General features: G+C 39.1%; 1 protein-coding gene across 1 annotated transcript in view; it reads right to left on the reverse strand.

The window, feature by feature from the left end:
* Positions 1–18331, reverse strand: part of AHI1 (Abelson helper integration site 1) — a 95180-nt gene that overhangs the window by 31485 nt on the left and 45364 nt on the right. Inside the window, exon 19 of the mRNA XM_054162615.1 lies at positions 17089–17197. Within this exon, the coding sequence (XP_054018590.1) occupies positions 17089–17197 (109 nt within the window). The remainder of the gene's footprint in view (positions 1–17088; positions 17198–18331) is intronic.

Genomic DNA, 18331 nt, shown 5'->3' on the forward strand with positions numbered 1-18331 from the left:
ATCACCCAAAAGAATGCATAGAGATAGCCATTCAAGGTTAGCCACCACTTTCATTCCTAATTTAAGGTGTACAAAGGCATAAAGATGTATTTGCTCCAAAATCTTAGAATAATCCCCCAAAAGGAACTACAGAGACAGTCTGTCACTGACTTTGAGAAGAATATTGTTTCATATGAATACATTTTTCTGTATTTGGGTACAGTGAACAGACAGAATTTGGCCCTTATTTACAAAGCTATAATGAAGTAAGAACTATTGCATCACAAAAACAATTAAAAATCCAACTTTTTAATTAGAGATTAAAATCAAATACATTTAGTAGCCTACACACCCACCTAATTATTTCTGAGTAATCTTATCAAATCATCATCTTACATTTTTCTTCCAAATGTTAGGTTTCTACAGTACCATATATAAACAATGCAAGTAGTAGCACGTGTCCAAAGCATTCTTTTGAAGTAAAGAACATTTATTGAATTAATGCTAATCAGGAATGTGCTAATTTATGACAACCTCCAACGTTACATCATAATGGCAGTAGATACAACTGAAAATGAGCAGGGATTGGTTATAGTATCCAGTTGTTTGTCTCTACCATAGAGAACAGAAAGTGACTAGAGCAAACATCAATAAGCCTGCACAGATATCATCAGCATTCTGAAATCAGATTGGCAATATTATTTACAAGTTCTAGATAGTAGATAAAAAAGGTGTAAGGAAAATGCAGACTATGACACATATTTTGTATTAAGAAGTTATTTTTCTTCCAGTGCTGTAGATACCTTGAAAAATTAATTATGAGTTTTGCTAAGATCAACAGCACCACTTGAGAATGAGGGAACTAAATTAAATCTGAAAACATTTTTTGGGATTATATTAAATGAAGCTTGTGGTGTCATCCTATCGAAAAACAGCTGTGGATGCACAACACTGAAGTAGTAGCCTTCACTTTTGGGTTTGGTAATGGTTTTGTTTCTGCATTAACTTATTCTCCCTGAATGAGAGGGAATGGAGCTCTTCAGCAGGATTTGTGCTTCTCTGTTTCCTGAAAATATGTAGCACAGTTAAATACTGTTTAAATACTTTACAGAGACATTAACTCCATGTTTAACTCTCAACTTGAAGCATCTACTGACCTCAGGAGGTCTACTCATGTCTTTTATAAACAGACTTAAGTAAGGATAAAAGACAAAGAATTAAAATTATGCAAGAAAGGAAAACAAAGTAATTAACTTTGCATGGTTCCTCCCACAACAATCAGCCATGGTCATTTGCTCACAGTTACTTAAACCAAATTAACCTATTGCACTACAAATGGAAAGCTGTACGTAAGAAAATACACTCAGAATACCACAAACACTTTTCAAAATCAGCCATTATCACTTTTGTTATAGCTGCAATACAGTCTTCTCAGCTAAAAGAAATACCAGTTATTCCATAAGCTATTGAGCTTCTGTATTACCCAGTAGCTTCACGATGCAAAATCAAGTCTTGGGGGAAAAGATGACTGCAACAACAAGCGAACAAAACCCCAAACACGCACACACACAAACAAAACAAAAAGAAAAAAACCAAACATCACAACCCAACCAACCAACCCCCAAACAACCCAACAATGTTGTAATTGCTTGGAGGATGTACACAGCATTTTTCTAACATTTGCATTCAAGGAAAAATAGTATCAGCAACCTCATATGCTATACACTAGGAAAAAATCAGCTTGATATTTCAGGTCTTTATCATGGCCCAAATAGCCACTAGTTTGTACCTTGTCTACCTTCTCCATTAAAATAGCATTTTTAGCCAGCACTGAATACCAAGTTTGAGAAAATAGCACCAGAAAATTCTAAGACGTTGCCAAACGATTCCTACATCATTAAACCTGAAAAGCATGCGACCGTTGGCAGGCACTAAATCTGGACATTCTTTATGTAAGAGCTTTTCTATGGTCTAGAATCAAAAGAGTAAGGAAAAAAAGCTCACAGCACATATACTTCTTACTGTATTTTTAGCAGTAGGCAGCTGTGTCCTTAAAATACAAATTTACTTTCCATTTTATAGTTCAGAAACTAGATTGTGTAGATATTTCAGGAGTATGTGTGTGTGTGGTGAGACGAGTCTACCACACGAGTCTTAGTGCATGCATACTTTCAAGTTTTCACACACATTATGAGCAAACTGAGTTTTTCTACAAACCAGTGATTAGAACAATTATCACAGAATCACAGAATGTTAGGGGCTGGAAGGGACCTTGAAAGATCATCTAATCCAATCCCTGCTGCCAGAGCAGGATCACCTATACCAGATCACACAGGAACACATCCAGGCAGGTTTTGAATATCTCCAGAGAGGGAGACTCCACAACCCCCCTGGGAAGCCTGTTTTAGTATTCCATCATCCTCACAGGGAAAAAATGTTTCCTCATGTTTCCATGGAACTTCCTATGCCTCAACTTCTACTCATTGCCTCTTGTTCTGTCATTGGGTATCACCAAGAAGAGCCTGGCACTCATCCTTTACATCTTTATAAACATTAATGAGGTCACCCCTCAGTCTCCTCAAGCTAAAGACACCATGCTCACTCAGTCTCTCCTCATAAGGGAGTTCCACTCCCTTTATCATTTTTGTGGCTCTGAGTAAGTAAATATTTTCTAATTAGTTTCCAACTGCACATGTATGTAAATAAAGTAACTGTCTGTAGCAACTCTGGTAACAAAATCTGAATACACTTTTTTGTAAATGATATATTGACAAAGCGCTTGAAACTAATGCTGGTATTAACTATTACAGAGGAGTTAAACCCAATGTTAAAGCTACACACAACAGAACCAGTGGATACAGATTCCAACAATGCAGATTTTTCAGTTTCCTTTTCCAAGGAACAGTTTCTTTTATCCAAACAACAGTATTAAACAGAGAAAACTGTCTGGTAACACTCTAGAAGCTGGAACTCTCAAAGCACATGCCTTTAATAGCCTTGTTCACATAAAAGCACAAAGTTGTTAAATCTTCCTAGATGTTTGATTGTTTTTTTTTACCACATTTGCATGTGCCAAATTCTTAACTCAGTAGCTGGTGATATAGATAACACTGGACACACCTTGTTCTCTGTGAGATTCCCGGAACCTACCCTGAAAATTTGTTGTTTTGGTAAGAAAAGCTGATTTGTAATTTGAATTAAGGAGCTTCCTGCAGTTTCAATAAGTGAAGATCCTTTACATGCATGAGTAGAGGAAAGAAATATTAAAAAAACAAGACAGAAGTGTCCTTTATGCTCCTTAGCACAAGGAAACAACTTTCCAACAAAGTACTGTTATTAAGGTACACACGATGTGATATGTTATAGGTAACATGTTAAGTGGGCACTGCACTCCAGATTTTCCAAATAACAGTAGCTAAATTATCTCTTTTCTCTCCTGCTAGTTCTGTTGGGGTTTTTTTAGACAGAAGCAGCAAAATCTGAAGCAAATATAATTGGGCTGAACATACTGTTAGATTGAACTGCCAGATACAAAAGGTGAAAAACTTATCAATTAATCAATGTATAGTAGAAAACACAAGTCCTGAATGTATTTATAAAACTAAAAATTCCAAGAGTGTGACTTGGAGGCCTTAAAGGAGATAAATACCAGCTCAGTTTTAGCTTGTACATAACTCACAAATGAAGTTCTTCAAATAGCAATGTGTACCATATAGCATTTACCAAGAGCTTGGTTACAACAGATTCTCTGGAACAAGCAGAGGAGGTGGCAGACTTCACAGATTATGTCCTCCCCTCCAAAACCCCCAAACCTTCAAGGATAAGACCATCCTTTTTTGTTAGAAGTGAACCCTGCTTAAATGTGGGTATCCCTAAATGAAAATTAATAAATGCAAGGAGTAGGAAGAGCTTATTTATCATCTTCACCTGAAGAGAGTAGAGAATATAACATCTTACAAAGTGAATCTTATCAGTTAGTCCCTGCTCGGAAACAAGAAGAAGCTAGGAGAATCACTTCTCATGCTCTGCTGGTAGAGTGACTATCAGAAACCTGGTGAAAGAGTTCTCAAAATATTTTCTGCTACTATGCAATTTATCACTCTAGAAATGATCAATATATATAATTAAATAAGGTCTAATTTTCTGTATTTCATTCTTTGGTATATGATCTGCATCAGTCTGCTTCCTTTGACCAGTCAAGCTCTGAATGGATTCCAGAAAGGCCTGTACCAACATATGTCACTGCAACACCCTTCAGCTAAACTGGAAAAAAAACCCCAACAAATCAATGAGGCACCACAAGCTAGCATACACAGCTGAAGTAGAAACACTGTCCCTCTATTTGAAACAAAAGATATTTACAGAGAAGACACTATCCAGAAGCCTATGGACATGCAATATGCTGGGATCAATCTTCAAATGAGAAACAGTTTCAAATACTACCTGTAGCTAGTCTGAGTAAGAGTCTTCTGCAGAAAGACTATCAGGCCCATCAGAGCATGGCTGGGACCAAGTGAGCAGGAAAGACTCTTTATAAAGAGTTTTTTTAATTTGCCTTTGTGTCATTCAGATCTTTTTTCTCTGGCCAAGATAATAAAAAACAAAGAAACCAGGCCGTAATTCTGAGGAGAGAAGATGAGGAAGGAACCTGTGCAATCTGTCCCTTCACTGGAATGTGCCATAAGTTTCCAGTACAGTTTTAAAGTGATTGTACTGCCTTATTTGAGGCCAACAAGCAATGAGTCACTGTTCCTTAAAACCTCCAGTGAGCAAGAAAGTAAGCTACGAGTGAGCAGGCAGACTCCAGCAAAGCTCTCATTTCATCTGAATCAAAGCAGCACTTTCAGGCCAGCTCTGCAAATAATGTCAGGTCACTAGGTTGCATGACAACAGCAATGTGTAAGTCATACGCCTCTACAGGCCTTCACTTCTCTGTATGTGCCTTCTGCTTTCTCAGTGCTTTTCCAAGCCACTATCCTTTATCATCACTTTCTATAGGACCAACATGATCAGCATGAAGCTACATTGGTACCCCAGTCTGTTGCAGAGCATAATGTGAACCACAGATACCCAGAGTGAATTTAAAACAGAACAAGAGGACACAGTCTCAGGCTGTGCCAGGGAAGGTTTAGGCTGGAGGGTAGGAGGAAGTTTTACACAGAGAGAGTGATTGCCCATTGGAATGGGCTGCCTGAGGAGGTGGTGGGGTCGCCGTCGCTGGGGGTGTTCAGGGCAAGGCTTGACAGGATGCTTGGTTCCATGGTTTAGTTGATTAGGTGGTGTTGGATGATAGGTTGGACACGATGATCTTGAAGGTCTCTTCCAACCTGGTCTATTCTATTCTATTCTAAAAGGTGTTATATTAGCAGCATGAATCACACGAAGGAAGCTTGATTTCACTGAATTTGGTGCCTCAGCAACAAGGGTAGAAACAGTTGCATAAAAAATCATGAAAGTTTAGTTGTTTCATGCAGATAAAAAAAAAAGGTATCTGTCTGTAAAATTTGCAAAGGGTTTTAAAAATACTTGAAAAAGTAGGTATGTATACCACAAAAAAGGGTGCATAATTTACCTTAGAAGTACAGATTTTACATTTATTCTTAAGGTACTTAGGTTTTGCTCACTTGTCAAAACCAGGAATGAAGTCAAAGGACCTAGAGTGTCTTCCTGGGAGAGAGAGATGCTGCCTTCTGTGCATCATGGCTGCTACTGGATCTTCTGCACAGTTATCCCATATCCACTGGAAATGATAGGATCAGAAGCATTGCAGCAATGTAAGGAGGGATCAATTCTCTCCTCTCACTCACTCATCCTCATTGCTGTACAGACAGCATCCTTGCTGACCTGAACTTTTTGCTGACAGGGAATTGATACTTGAACAGAAGAACTGTTTCCACCAGCTAGAATTGCATTTAAGCACACTGCCAATGCTTGCTGTTTTGTGGCTCAGTAGTTCAAAAAGTACAGACAAGCTCTATTTGAAAGTACAGAGCTCTATTTGAGAAGCTCAGACTGAAAACAGTTAACAGGACCTCCCTACTTAGGAATTAATTAGATTTAGTTGTTTTAGGATCCACATAATTGAGAAAGTAAGGGCACACTCAGGCCAAATCACTTTTGGCAGAGTCTTTCCACAGTACTACGTCACACCCTGATTTTGCAATCTATACCTACTGCTGCCAAACAGAGAGTAATGCTTCATTTAATCCACACCCTTGTATAATTTGGCTGAGAGTACTTCCTTTAGCCTGAGGGCATAGCAGTAATTAACCTAACATACACCAATTTCAAGTAAATATAAATGGTGTTCTTTTGATAAAGTTTTTGGAATCTTCAAAGATTGCTGTTATTGTGCTCTGTATTTAGTGTAATTTTTAGTGAAACATTTTAATTAACTTGGCTAGAAGAAACATGAAAAAGAACATATAATAAAGGAACATGTGTATCTTTGATCTCAGTATATACAATCCAAGCAAGTTTAACTAGAAAATACAAACTCAGATTCTGACATTTATAACATCTTATCAATCAGATAGAGGAAACTGGATAACCAACCTTTAAAACAGAACTAGATTGTCATTAATGTTAATGGTTTTGTCTCTATGTCTTTATTGTTCTGTTGGAACATTATTGTGGTTAGATGAACCTATTCATACACCTTTTGTTTTCAAATTTAAAAGAATAATGTAGTTTTACTATTAATGTTATAAATGTAAACACTCATCTCTTCTGCTTTAAAAAATGGTTCTGTATTTGTGCTTTGAGTTCTAAACCCTGACACTGGCAACTGATGTTGGTGGCACAGTAAGGCCACAGAGCTCTGATGAAGTTCCTTCCCCTGCAGAATGACCTGAGCTGCCTGTAAGCCACGATGAGGGCATGGCTGTGTCCTGGTACTCTTAATTTTCATTTACAGCCACAGCCAGCTGCACAATGGAATACCTCAGATGCCTCTAGTGTGTAAGCAGAAGGAACTAAATCAGGGAAGTACATACAAAGGTTGGCTGCAGGTGACACGCAAGCCTTTGTAATCTGTTTGCACTGAAGAAATGGAGACATGGCTTCTTCAACAGTAATTTGTACAGATAAAATTGGTTATAAAAGAAGCAGAAAGGCATTAAAATTTTTTAAAATGCTTTGTGATTAACATTTTTATTGTTTTGAAAGAAAATTTTAATTCTTCAGTACTTTCAGTTTGCTACAAGCAAATAATAACAATTACAGTTCATATCATAGTTCATAGATACTACTATGAACTATGGTACTATGAACTATTTAAAAAGTTTTATTTCCTTTCTCCTTTCTCCCTTACACCTTTACCATAAGTAAAAGTGAAAGATATGAATATCTAAAAATGAGTGATCATTTTCCCCAGGGGAGTTCCCATTCAAATTAGTGCCCAGACATATATGAAAAGCATTTTAGACCTACCTATTTTTTGGTACAAATATTTTTACCTAACTTCAGTGTAGTTGAGTCAGTTCTTACATGCTAAAGAGATGATTTTTGTTGGTACTTGGTCTCCACTCAGTTCTCTAACCTTCTTTTAAAAAATAAAGAAAAAGATCTGGAAATTGGATTGAAAACTTTATCCATTATAATATTTTATCTATGACTATGCAGCACTTTATAGTTAAAATAAAGCATTGTAATGAATGTCAAGGTCTCTATCATTTTTGGTTGATAGGATAAAATAACAATAATAATCATCACCATCTGAAAAAATTAGACACCAAAATAAGCAAAGTTTATTCACTTAGAAATTGCTGGCTTCCTGCACTTTCTTCTAACAGCTTTCAAATGTTATTGTTGTCCAGACTAGGAGGAGAGGGTGTAGTTAAGTAATTCACATTCTGAGAGAGGGAAAATATACACACTTGATCCAGTTAAAGAGCTAAAAGCAATTGCACTTTACAAACTCCAGCAAAATGTGAGCATTCTGCAGAACTGCAATTAGCTATTTGCTAGAATAACAACAAGAAATTAATATTTCTACCTTTAGGAGTGCAAAAGAACATCACAGGCAAAACTGTCACTTTTATAGACCAACTGTCCCATTACAGTAGTTGAAGGGTCACATTTCAAAAAAATTTCCATCCCCATAAAAATTTTAGAGTAATTCTCTTATGGATTTTTAAAAGGCAGGATGAGCTCTTCAAATACATGACAGAGCAGGGAAACAGAAACACAACTGATTAGGGAGAGACAAGTAGTGGGCATATATCGTCCATCTTCATGCATATTTACCCTTTTCAAGCACATGGCAATCTACTATAAGCAAATTATAGCTCGCAGGAAGCTAACCATTTGGTAAGCATTTCTTTCAGGTATTCTTAGACCATTTCCTACTTCGGCAGCACCTCTACAGGACATACTAATGGTATTATGCATTTATACACAGACAGCTGGTAAGAGACTACTAATCAAAGGTATCTCCCCCACTGCACTGCCTCATCGCATTGAGGTCACAGTGAACAGGAAACTTGCACATATCAGGACACATATTAGGACATCAGGGGGGAAAAAAGAAAATCCACATGCCTCATAATGCCATCTCAAAAAACTCTCTGCACTCAGTGATGCTAATGAAACTGAGAGACTGTCAGATTATTAAACATTACTTCCCTTTTGTAGGCATTCTCATACAAAAAAATGAAAGATTAAGTTTCCATCATCACCTATTCCTCCTAGCAGCTTGCATTGGACTTAAATCACTTTAAACTAATAGTGTGGGTACTGAACCACTTTTAGGTATGTTTTTGGTACTCTTCACCGCAGTATGTTCCTGCCCTGCTTTTAAGACAATGTGGGGCTGAAAAAATTGCATCCCAGTGACTTAAGACATTATGGTAAATTACTACACTATTTCCATAGCTCTGATCTGTGCAGCCCTGCAGGCTTAATTGCTTTCCCCATCACCGTGTATCTGTATGAAGCTGCTGGGTGAGCTAATGAGGCAACACACACATTACAGTTGAAAAGAGAACAAATAGAACCAGATTCTTTCCTGACAAAATTGAGAGTTCTTTTCTTATATTCATATTCTAAAAAATAAATAGCTTGAGTGTATGTAAAAATTAATAATCATTACTCCTTTAAAATTAAATAAAACACAGTATTTACAGTAATGCAGGATTTAAACAAACAAGCAAACAAACAAGGCAACAAAACCCTCTCAAAAGAAAAATATCCAAACCAAACCAAGAACTATCTATTCAAAGTGATCTGTGTGCCATTTAGTTTGCATGTACGGACTGGATCCCAGCAAACAGATTTCTCCAACTGGTGCTGCTGCTGCCACTTCTGCTAAATAAAAGTGGTGCCCCAAGGTCAGCATTGTATGACTTCCGCACAGCAGTGTCAGAAACCTGACAATACTCCTGGCTGTGCTACATGTTTTCTCTCAGTCACTTCTGTCAATCAGTTCTTTCAGTTCTGCATTTCAGTCACTAACCTGTATCCAAACATAGCCAGAGATATCCTACAAACACTGTATTTGAAGTTATACTTGCACTATATACTACACATACATGCAGCCTTAATTAACATATACTCTATACTAGTGTTTATTGTTCATTTAATATATTTCCAACAATAGTTTGTATGAATCTTTCTTCCTCTTGTATTTTCTTAGCAAGAGATGAAAACAATAAGGCCACACTGAACTAGCTTTCTAAATGCATCCTTCCTTGAGGGGAAGCAAGATAAATAGCCCCAAAACAAATGAACAAAACTGCTGAAGTCCTCCAGGACTGTGGTGGTACTGAATATTGATGCCATAGAGTTGGGGAAAATGTATGAAATATTGAACAAAAAGTAATCAATGATACCAACAGACATATGAGGATGTAACTTTGGACAAGTCTCTGCAGTATCTCTGTAAAAATGTGAATGATCCTATTTGCCCTATCTCCTTTCTCTGTTCCTAAAAAAAACCACAAAACAAAACAAAAAAATCAAACCAGTATTTTAAGTGTGTTTAGTTGATGCACAAACACTTTTTATATTTTTGATGTAGAAACCCATTTCACTGCTTGCTTGAGACTTAAAAAAAAGATGTTTTAAATAGTCTATCCAATGTAAGAGAGGACTTAAATGCAAAGTCAGGTTTGTTAGTATCTTCAGAGAGTAGGAAAGAATTCTTTGAAGCTAGCATTTTATATAGGTGGAAAACACCTCTGACTGTCAGTTCTATTAAAGGAGGGGAAAATTCTAATTGTTCTCAACCCTGCCAAAGTGTTGTGTTTTTTTGTCTTCAAGATTTCTTAAAGATACAAGAACCATCATGTTCCTAGCACATCTGTAAGTAATTTTTAATAGCTCATTTAATTAACTGCTTTTATTGAAGTCAAAGTTTTAGTGAAAATATCTGTGCAGTATTTATAGTCAAACTTCAATCTCCCACATAGTTGATAATTAGGGTCACTGCTGATTACAATTACTTGAAACTCAAAACTCAGTTTTATAAAACATGCCCTGAACACAGTGGGAGTTACCAAGGAGTCACTGTTGAATAACGCTTGAAACTGTGAACCATTTCTTTCACAGCATGCCACAGATCCGCGAGAGAGGGCGAGAGCCCAGGAAGGTGATTTCACTGTCCAACGATGCTTAAGGGTCTTAAGCAGGAAAGGCAAACAAAACCAGAGGGGATTTTAATGTCTCTCAGAGAATAGGTAGCTAGAGCTTTTGCTATTCCCTTATTTCTTAAAACATAACAAAACTAGGAAATGGGTTATCCTGAAAGAAGCTACAAAGATGACAACATGACAAGGAAAAGACAGGGATGTCTAAGATGAAGTCTTGGACAATGCTTCAGTGGAGTGCAGCATAGGAGTAGTACTACAGGACAGGTATGGTAAAATTAGCACTTAAGCATGAGCATATGCAGAACTATACAGCACAAAGAAGGTAAGACCTCAATTATGACCATTGAAGACAGGCCTTAGACAAATTTTATTACCATAAATACTTTTAGGAACAGATTACCTAAAGTGTCCTCAATAATAATCAAGTAAGAATAAAATAATCGGCTTTACAACATGGAGAAGTTTGAGTAGAGAGGAAAGACTTCATTAATCTAAATTAAAAATGTAAAACTTACAGGGGATGACACACATCTAACAAACTTCTGAAACAGCTGAAATAGCTATCAGCACAGCTGCTGCTTTACTGAAGCAGACACAACCCCCGCTCCCAATACAGCAAAGTGAGTTGTACTCTCAGTGAAGAATCCCTGTGACAGGCTCTCAGGATTGAGAGCAGGAAAACTTAAGTTCTATGCCTTCCTCTCAAATTTAACACAATCTCTGTGACAGAAATGCACACAACACTTTTTTTCTCCCTTTTAATTTAAGAAATCTTTCTAATGGAACGCTTTATACATAACACATAAAAAGCAAGTTCATTCACATCTTGTATCTGCTTTGCTGTTTCTACTTCGTTAATTACTATTTGTCAAAATTCATTACTTTTTTTAGTAATTCTAATCATCCTCTTGAGAAAACTTAAAATATATTTCTTGTACACCACTCTACAGCACTGATGGGAAAGCAGCAGATGTTGCCAACCCTGAGCTTTAGCATGACTTTCAACACTGTCTCCCATTACATTCTCATAGACAAACTCATGAAGTATGGATTGTTTAAGACAGTGCAGCAGACTGAAAATTGGCTGAGCTGCAGGGATCAGAGGTTTGTAGCTGTTTGCACGAACTCTAACTGGAAAACTGCCACCAGCAGTCAATACTGAGGCCCACAGAGTTTAGCATCTCCATTAATGACCTGAATGATGGGAATGAGCACACTCTCAGTTTGAAGATGATAAAACACTCTGAGGAGTAGCTGATAACAGCAGAGGACCATGCAGTCCTTCAGAGAGGCCTTAACAGGCTGCACAAATTAGAGAAGAGCAGATTTAGATTGGATGTTAGGAACAGGTTCTTTACTATGAGGGTGGTGGAACACTAGAACAGCTTGCCCAGGGAGGTGGTTGGGGCCCCATCCCTCGAAATATTCAAGGTGAGGCTCGACAGGGCTCTGGGCAGCCTGATCTAGTTGAGGATGCCCCTGCTGACTGCAGAGGGGGTTGGACTAGATGACCACGATTGACCACGATTCTATGATTGTGGACACAGGCTCTTTAGGAAGGACTGACAGGGTAGACTAGAACAAAGAGTACTGTAAGAAGAGAGAAACGGCTCAAATGAACAGAGCTACAAAGCAGGTGACAAGTTTGTCAAGATTGTATGAGTCAGAATTGGAAAAGAGTCCCAAAACATGTGGGAGGCACCTACTAGAGACTGCCTGATCAAGAAGAGGAAGAGAAGCTTTCTTTACACAGAGCAAGAAGTCTCGCCATCATCGGCAGTAGCTTTTACAGAGGTTTTTTAACCACCTCAATATTGGCTTCAGAGACAAAAATACAGGCTGCAAGCAATTCAGACTCCTGGAATGCACTGAGGACACCTTTTTGAAGGAGATGCCAGGTAGGCTAAGGGGCCTGCACCCCTCAGCATGTTAATACTGAATAAGGCAGAACTGGTCAGAGACAAAGGCAATCCTGCTTCACTAACCATGAGATAATTTACTGTGAGGAAAGCTAAACAGCATAACAAGGACTAGGGTTTCATGAAAGCTGATAAACATGTGAATGTATGCACTTAAGAAAAGCCAAAACATACTATATGCTTGAGAGGATATAGCATCTGTTAAAATGCATAGGCCCATTTAAAAGGCAGAGCAGTGAGTGAGTTGTAGTTTCACCTGAAAAACCACACTACTTCTGTAAATGTATCTGGACACAAGAAGTTGTGTAAGTCAGTAAAAGATCTGCACTATTACTGATATTGCCCATAAATCACAAAATCAACCCAGGTTGGGAGAGACCTCCAAGATCATCAAGTCCAACTGGTCACCCAACCCTATCTAGTCAACTAGACCATGGCACCAAGTGCCTCATCCAGTCTTTTCTTAAACACCTCCAGGGATGTTGATCCCACCACCTCCCTAGGCAGCCCATTTTAATGGCAAATCACTCTTTCTGTGACAAACTTCTTTCTCAGATCAAGCCTAAACTTCCCCCTACACAGCTGGAGACTGTGTCCTCTTGTTCTGTGACTGGTTGCCTGAGAGAAGAGACCAACCCCCACCTGCCTACAACCATCCTTCAGGTAGCTGTAGGCATCAATAAGGTCTCCCCTGAGCCACCTCCTTTTCAAGGCTAAACAACCCCAGCTCCCTCAGCCCCTCCTCTTGTGCTTGTGCTCCAAACCCCTCACTTGCTTTGCTGCCTTTCTCTAGACACATTTGAGCAAGTCAACACCTTTCTTGAACTGAGGGGCCCAGAACTGGACACAGGACTCAAGGTGTGGCCTAACCAGTGCTGAGTATAGGAGTACAATGACCTCCCTGCTCCTGCTGGCCACGCTATTCCTGATACAGGCCAGGATGCCATTGGCCTTCTTGGCCAGCTGGGCACACTGCTGGCTCATGTTCAGCCAGCTGTCAACCAGTACCCCCAGGTCCCTTTCTGCCTGGCCACTCTCCAGCCACTCTGACCCCAGCCTGTAGCACTGCATGGGGTTGTTTTGGCCCTGCATAATTAAATTGTCTTGAAGAAGAAGAAAGTGCTGCATGTATCCAGGCTGCTACACTGTCTGTACCACAGGACACCAGCTACAACCTTACCAAGTTACTACAGCATGCACTTACATGGTTAAGACTGCTGACAGAGCATACACACGCTGCCTGTGGGGACTTCACTGTCTACTAAATACACAAAATACACAGCAAAAGGTGACAGGGAAGTGTGACAATGAGAAGACTAAGTAACCATCCTAGGGTGCTTAGAGAGCTGACAGATGAACTGGCCAAGCCGCTCTCCATCAGTCCTGGCTCACTGGAGAGGTCCCAGAAGGCTGGAAGCTGGCCAACGTGGTGCCCATCCACAAGAAGGGCCAGTTGGATGAGCCAGGGAATTATAGACCTGTCAGCCTGACCTCAGTGCCAGGCAAGATTATGGAACAGGTCATCTTGAGTGCAATCACACAGCACTTAGAGGATGGCCAAGGGATCAGGCCCAGCCAGCATGGGTTTAGGAAGAGCAGGTCCTGCCTGACCAACCTGATCTCCTTCTATGATCAGGTGACTGCCTGGTGGATGTGGGGCAGGCTGTGGATGTAGTCTACCTGGACCTCAGCAAGGCCTTTGACACCGTTCCCCATAGCAAACTCCTGGCCAAGCTGTCAGCCCATGGCTTGGATGGGAGCACACTGCGATGGGTTAGGAACTGGCTGGAGGGCCGAGCCCAGAGAGTGGTGGTGAATGGTGCCACATCCAGCTGGCAGCCAGTCACTGGTGGTGTGCCCCAAGGATCAGTGCTGGGCCCCATGCTCTTTAACATCTTTATTGATGATCTGGATGAGGGCATCGAGTCCATCATCAGTAAATTTGCTGATGACACCAAGCTGGGGGCAGGAGTTGATCTGCTGGAGGGTAGAGAGGGTTTGCAGAGGGACCTCGACAGGCTGGACAGATGGGCAGAGTCCAACGGCATGAGATTGAACACATCCAAGTGCCGGGTTCTGCACATTGGCCACAGCAACCCCATGCAGAGCTACAGGCTGGGGTCAGAGTGGCTGGAGAGCAGTCAGGTGGAAAGGGACCTGGGGGTGCTGGTCGATGGTAGGCTGAACATGAGCTTGCAGTGTGCCCAGGCAGCCAAGAGGGCCAATGGCATCCTGGCCTGCATCAGGAACAGTGTGGCCAGCAGGAGCAGGGAGGTCATTCTGCCCCTGTACACTGCACTGGTTAGGCCGCACCTCGAGTACTGTGTCCAGTTCTGGGCCCCTCAGTTTAGGAAGGATGTTGACTTGCTGGAACGAGTCCAGAGAGGGGCAACAAAGTTGGTGAGGGGTTTGGAACACAAGCCCTACGAGGAGAGGCTGAGGGAGCTGGGGTTGCTTAGCCTGGAGAAGAGGAGACTCAGGGGTGACCTTATTACTCTCTACAACTACGTGAAGGGAGGTTGTAGACAGATGGATGTTGGTCTCTTCTCCCAGGCAGCCAGTACCAGAACAAGAGGACACAGTCTCAGGCTGTGCCAGGGAAGGTTTAGGTTGGGTGTTAGGAAGAAGTTTTATACAGAGAGAGTAATTGCCCATTGGAAAGGGCTGCCGGGGGAGGTGGTGGAATCGCCATCATTGAAGGTGTTCAGGAGGAGACTTGATGGGGTGCTTGGTGCCGTGGGTTAGTTGTTTAGGTGGTGTTGGATTGGTTGATGGGTTGGACATGATGATCTTGAAGGTCTCTTGCAACCTGGTTTATTCTATGTATTCTATTCTAACTGTCAACATGACCCTCAGGAATGTGTAACCATCTGTTGGACAAAAATGAAGGATCTCTGTACTGCAAGACAGTTGTTAACAAATGCAACATCCCAACATCCCAATAACAAGAGAACAGAAAAGCATATATGTCATGTGTATGAAATCAACACAGAAAAAAAATTAATTGATCTGGTTAAGTACAGACCTTTTTATTACTCCAAAATAAAATGAAACTGGTAGTTAGGAGCTATGAACATAGGCACCTATCTTCACACTTCAAAACCAATGAGGAAAGATCAAATGAGTAAATCTTTCTCATATTTTCAATTAAACAACTCTATTACAGTAGAACAATTCAGAGCCCCCCCCAAATAATAGAGAAGAAATTTAGGATTTTAGAATATGTTCTTACAGGAAAATCTATTTCAGTTGTGGTCTACTAGGATTTCTCTAGTCTTTCCACCTTTCCATCTTCATTTTCTCATTGCTTTCACTGACTGTTGAAAGCTCTCTATTTTTACTCCACTCCTCTTGCAGTATTAGTCAGTTTTGGAAAGAATTACATTGCAGCACACACAAATGGCTAAAACACATGTCTGTCTGTTCATGCTATTTAAGAAGTTTCCATCAACACATTTATCTGCATGAAGTAAAATTTAAGACAATAAAATGCACTGGTACTGCCATTTAAAACAACTTAGAGGTATACATTAATGTCCTTTAAAACGTTCACTTATTTTAAATATTCACAGTATGAAGAACAGCATATGTATTCTACTGCTCCTGTAAGATTTACACACTCAGGGCATCTGGGGTGTGATAGATGATGATTATTATGGCTCTAGGGCAGAATATGGAAATGAAGAATTAATTGGTATATAGCCATGTGCATCGTGAATTAGTGACTGAAAGTGATTCCAAGACTAGTGGTCAATCTTTTAGTCCATGGCAAGGACTCCTTCCCCCACAGCTCAGAAAAGGTATTTGGAACTTGATTTGTAAAGTACATCATCTGTCTTTAGGAGATAATTCTATATAATTATAGACAATACTACCTTTACAGTTTAAATTTCTATTAACTGGTTTTAGTTCATTATATATCCCATCCTCCCCCTGGATTTTTTACTCTTCTCAAGGGTACCAAAAAAACCACTTTGAGACTGAAGTTTCAGTTTTCTGTGTTATTTTACAGGTGCCAAAACAAAAAAAGGCATGGAATTATCCACTTCATTATTAACTACTGTGATTAGCAACGCAACAGGCACTATTAACAAAGCAAGTATCACAAAAATGAATATTTTCATAGCTTACCTTTTTCTGAATACAAAATGTCTTTAGAAACAACAATCTAAAAACTGATTTAACACAACTGCAAGCAGACTACCAAGCACTGTGGTTCTTAAGTAAACTGCTTTTCTAATCAGTGTTCTCTTACATCTGTACACATGCTTTTAAAATGTCATTTTATTGGTTTTCAGTGTCTATGTTCAAGATACTTCAGTAAGTATTAAATACTATCAAATACTGAATTAAGAAAAGCTAGTAATCTCATATGGTTCCAGAAACTAAAAAATAAGTGTATAGCTTTAAAAAAAAGGCATTACAAGGGAACATCTATGAGTATTGGGCTCTATCACACGACACTTTATAAACAGTATCACAAATGAGAAGCAGGAAGCTCCCTAAAGAGCTGCCCAGCAAAATTTATAAAGGTAGGAAAAAAACCTTCATGGAACTTATTACTCATTCCCTAGTGAGAGTGAAGAAATAAAGAAACTTACCACTTTTATTAGTGAATGAATACAGAGGATTCAGAGGAGTGCTTGGCAGTCTTAGTTTGGAGTCTGGTGACAGTGATGATGGCGCAGGAAGCAAGAGATTTGAGCTTGTCTGTAATAGGAAAGGCAAATCAGAAAGTGAAGTGTAATTTCCTGGGTTACTTACTGATGCAACAGCTAGAAGAGAAATATTCAGTTACTCTAACTACTTAATTCCAGGAAAAAAACCATCAAGACTGAAGTTGATGATAAAGAAAATTCCAGTGACAGGGTAATATGTTTGGGAATGTGTATGTGTTCAGAATATTTGGGTACATCAACTTTGAAAAATTATTGAAAGCTGTAAGTTGAATTGCTTGTTTAGCTAGGGACACAAGCAATGCAAACAATGTAAGCAGAAGTGTTTGTATCTGTTTGTTGTATCTCTGCATATACAAATAAAGTAACATGTGGTTTTAAACTTATAAATGTGAAAGTTTAATTTTTGACTGCTCAAACTATACCACATCTATGAAGAAATTACTAAATATCAAAATGAGAGAAAAATAGTAAATCTTAAACCAGTCCTAACACAAACCTGACTTCTACAAATCAATAAAGCATATGTAGATCAAATACCAGACACTTCCTTTATGCAAGCAATACAAAAAATACCTGCAGTCCTCATTTCCACGGCAACAAAGATAATGTACTTAAAATTTGGTTTGCTATGGAGTTTCTTGACATACACACACCTATCACACAGCAAAAATCTTACCCAAACTTTACTCTTGACATATTATCCAATATGTGTATTGTGACAATCTTAAGCTTTTTTTCATCTGACCCCACTGAGAATTGTAGTTTGTGAAACATAATTCACCATCTGCCTTGATAATACAGGCAAAGGGGAGTGAAACAGGACTTAAATAAAATATTGGCAACTTGCTTCAAACAAAACAGATTCATATGCTAAAAGTTTTGCGAGTCATTTACATAAAACAACATAATGCTTGACCCTTTCACAAGTCAGGCCTATTACACAATCTAGAATAAATACATACAGTGACATAATCCAGCTAAAAGCCTGCACTCAGTTAAGCACTTCCATTGGTCTTTGTAAACTCTAGATCAGACCTTTAAATTTCAGTTGTGGATCTAAACAGAACAATGATACATTGCAAATTTTGAAACTAGCTTGTAAATCTTGTTTAAAGACAAGAGACAGCTAAAATAAAGTGAATCAGTGGATTATTTCCAGAACTGA

This window comes from Dryobates pubescens, chromosome 6 (genome assembly GCF_014839835.1).
Source record: "Dryobates pubescens isolate bDryPub1 chromosome 6, bDryPub1.pri, whole genome shotgun sequence".
NCBI lineage: Eukaryota > Metazoa > Chordata > Aves > Piciformes > Picidae > Dryobates > Dryobates pubescens.